Source organism: Pelmatolapia mariae, linkage group LG20 (genome assembly GCF_036321145.2).
Source record: "Pelmatolapia mariae isolate MD_Pm_ZW linkage group LG20, Pm_UMD_F_2, whole genome shotgun sequence".
Classification (NCBI taxonomy): Eukaryota; Metazoa; Chordata; class Actinopteri; order Cichliformes; family Cichlidae; genus Pelmatolapia; species Pelmatolapia mariae.
In genome coordinates this window covers 42398360-42402347 of record NC_086244.1, presented here as the reverse complement: position 1 = coordinate 42402347, position 3988 = coordinate 42398360, and the positions used below count along the sequence as shown (strand labels likewise).

General features: G+C 39.7%; 1 protein-coding gene across 1 annotated transcript; it reads right to left on the bottom strand.

The window, feature by feature from the left end:
- Positions 1-1646: 1646 nt before the first annotated feature.
- On the bottom strand, positions 1647-3771 carry LOC134619315 (uncharacterized). The gene is made up of 4 exons (XM_063465076.1): positions 3662-3771; positions 3518-3578; positions 3313-3407; positions 1647-2848 (listed from the first exon to the last, which is right to left on the bottom strand). The coding sequence occupies exons 1-4, from the start codon at positions 3769-3771 to the stop codon at positions 1966-1968; spliced, it is 1149 nt and encodes a 382-aa protein (XP_063321146.1). The 3' UTR covers positions 1647-1965.
- Positions 3772-3988: the final 217 nt, after the last annotated feature.

The window sequence follows — 3988 nt, the reverse complement described above, 5'->3', positions numbered from 1 at the left end:
CGTCATTGTGGATGTTGGGTATCGAGGAATCCATAGGTCCCTCATCCTATTCATGTAACCCCTTCCGCCACGGTTACTTGCGTAGTAGCATTCCAACAACGCCCTGTTTTCGTCTCTTGCCCACCGATGCCTTCTTGTTCCAGTAGCCCACTTGTGGTCAGGTTGCCCTGGTTCCTCAACACCTGACGCGGACCTTGTTGATCCGGGCGACGCCCGAGCCGGCATGCCTTCATATTTATCTGTCTCGCTGTAACATAGTAGCAGAAATAGTATCATTTAAGAGAAAAGTAATAACTTAAGCAGAAATATTGGAAAAGCAAAATGGCCAGCTGATAAAAGCTGAAGTTTTCTCAAAACTACTTGTTTTTCAACTCTGAAATATTGGCAGAAACATTAGAAAAGGAAGAAGGAACAGCCAGCAGATGCAAAAATTGCAAATATGGACACATATGCACACAGAGACTCACACAAACACACAGACATGGAGCACAGAGGGGCATGTGTGAATCTATGCCAGTCAATGAGTCTGAACTCAATTTGAATCCACCAATCAGAGAGGCTGTGTACTTTTTCCTGCCCAAACAGCTGCACCTGCTGCAGCCCTTACACACTCAGACAAAGAGAGACACGAGCTTTCTGCAGTGTATTTCTCATATAGAGGATTCCCCTCGAACAAATGGCAGATACACAAGGGTAAGGCAAAAATGACATGCCTAACAATATTTACAAATATGGACACACACACACACAGAAATGCAGTGACACATAACCCACATCCAGAAAGCAATGTTTACAAACATGGATGCAAACATAAACACAGACATACAAACATACACAGACAGGGGCACACAGAGACACACACAGAGCATGGAGTGTCCTGCGTGTGTCTATGCCAGTCAAGCAGTCTGAAAATGCTCAATTTGAATCCACCAATGAAATGCTGCCCCCAAAGAATAAAAATTGGGTGACACACACACACACACACAGCAGATATTCTGAAAATATTCTGTTTTTTTTTCATTTGAGATTCTTGAGTTTCAACATTTAAAATACATAATTCCACTCTTCCAGTGATTTAAAGAATATGAGCTATTAATATTCATTCAGATGCGTTCTAGTTCTAAATTTTCTTTTGCCCTTAGACAGTTTTTCTTATGTACATTCTCAAGCTGTTCAGCTAGTTTCAAAGTTCTTCTGTGTGAATTTCAGTTCTGTGCTTTGGCTGTCAGGTGAATGTTTTGGTGTATTTCAGCCCATTAAACATGTTTTTTTTTTTTTTTTACCAAAGATTTCAGCAATTATAAAAATTCAACTCAAACTATTCAGCTATTAGCATTCACACTGCATTTTCTACAGGAAATTCATTTTATATACCAGTTTCAGTTACTGTTGTTCATATGTTAACAGAATAAGTTCAAATTGTATTAAAAATAATACCATTAATATGTTATGTTTACCCGGCTACACCTACTGGACTTGTGGAAGTATTTTGAGAACCATAAGAGACTCTTACAAATGTTTGAAAGAAAAAAAAATCTTTAATATAGCTGGAGACTCATGTAGAAATGTGAATGAGTTTATAAAGTTTGATTTCTGTCATGGTGTTTTGTGACAGGCAAGTAGTCGGACCCAAACACAGGACTCTTACGTGGAATGAAGCTTAAATCGGCAGCTTTTATTGCTGGAAAAACATTTTCATTAGAGATAAACGTCACAAAAAACAAACCAAAAACTCAAAACTCATATAGAAACTCAACTGGAATCAAGAAACTAAAAACTAAGAAACAAGAACTAGGAAAATAAATCAGGAATTATGAACAAGAATTAAGTAAAGAACACGAAGGAGAAAAACACCCAGTCCACTGAAAACTAAAGAAACCCCCAAAACATGAACAACAACCATCAAGGAACATAGTTACATATTTACAGTTACTGGAACACCAATACTGGGTCGCAGTTTCAATGTCAGTCGGTGTCTTTTGGTCTGCAACAACAGCAGAACAGACTTTTCAGTCTTTTGAAGAAGCCCTTTTTCTTCTTCTTCTTATTGATCTGAAGGTCTTTGCACTTCATACTGGATTCGGGTTCAGGAAAAGGTTCCTCACAGGGAACATCAGGAACTGGCCCAATTTCAGAACGAGATCCTTTGATCTTAACATCTTCGCCTTTAACACTGGATTTGGACTCGGCATAGGGTTCCTCACAGAGAATGTCAGCCACTGCCACACTTTCTGACAGAGCTCCTTCGATCTTAAGGTCTTGAGAACTCAGACTGGATGCCCTTTCAGAAAGAAGTTCCTCACAGGGAACATCAGGCTCTGGAACACTTTCTGAAAAAGATCCTTCGGCTGGTGGAACATTTGCCATTGAAAGACCGTCAGAGGAGCGTTCTTCATTTGTGTTCTTCACATCAGGAAGACTTGAAGGGGGCTCAAAGATTTCACATATCCGGATCATTGCTACATCAGCTATGGTCTTCAGCAACACTGGTGCAAAGTTTGCAACCAGAATTTCTTGAGGAAATTTCTGCCTAATCTCCGTCAGGATGCTGTCGACCATATCGTCTCGGATGGAGCGGGTGAAGATGGCCTGTGTTTCCATCACCGTGAGACTCTTGGAGACACGATCTAAAGTGGCCTTGGTGACACTCGTGGAGAGGATGCTTAAACTCTGGGAGGCCATGTTTAGGAGGGGACGAGGAGGAAGCTCCCAGAAACCCTGGAGAACACGGGGAACTACCTCGATCACTGCCTCCTGCGCGGTGAGCAGTTTGCTGTTATGCTGTTCCTGCTGCTTCTTTTTTAGGATTTCAACGTAATCCTTCACCATGCTGATGAGTTTAGGTGCTCTGTAGAAAAACATAAGAGTTCTCTTTTAAACATATTCAAAGCATCACTTGAGTATTGAAACACTGGAGCTGGACTGTTAACCCTATAATGCCCTTTGTATCATACATGAGTTTCTGAGACCTCGATCTCATCAACATGATCAATACTTGCCATAATTTCTAAATGTTATGGACAAAACTCTTCTTTTTTTTTTGTCTAAAATTAACATTGTTGTTAACAAAAAGTTGCCAAAAACACCCGATGTATCAAATTCATTACAAAAAATTGTAATAAATACATAATAAAAGTATATCATAAACAACATGACATTTGTTGTCATGTTGTTTTGTTGTCAAAAACAAATTTGTGGATTTTGTTTAAAGGGTTAATAAACATCTCAGTTCCAAAAAATCAGAATTTTCTGGCTATTTTTTGATGGGTTGGGTCTTACAGGGTTAATAACTGTATACTACATGTGACTCACTGAAATTTAGGAGGTACGGCCTCTGGGAACTGAAGAAGCATTCTGGCTTGAAATTCAATGTCCCTCATTTTATTGATGACGTTCACCGCCCATACCTGAAACAGAAAACACATTTACAGTGCGCTTATGTTTAAAGGTTATGTTAACATAATGAAAAAAAGAAATTTCCAAATTACTACAAGTCTTGTGAGTTTTCTAGTCTTACCAGCCTTAGGAGAGGTTTGGCTTCCTCTTCTTCAAAATCCTCTAATTCAAACTCCCACAGCCTTCAAAATAAAGCAAAGCAGAGGTTTTCTCTCAGCATTTACACGTCATCACAAACAGACTTTGAGGTGTGACAGTAACTCACTGCTCTCTGAGTGTCTCCCTGCTCTTCTCCACCAAAAGATCTCTCAGATCTTCAGCAGTGAGGTTCGGTGGAATTAGATCTTCCTGCTGAAGTCTGAGAAACTCCGTCATAATCGCAATCTAAAAATAAAAGGAGACATTTAATCACCACCACTCTCAGGTCCTCAGAAATTACCTGATATTTTCTGTCAGCTTTGCTTTGCATGAATCTGGGTCCTACCTGAGTCCTGTAGCCTGGAAGATGCCAGCAGATCTTTACAGCTGTTTCATAAATCGGTGTGTTGAACAACACCTGTCAAAGAAATAGCAATTTAGTCATTGTTACTTA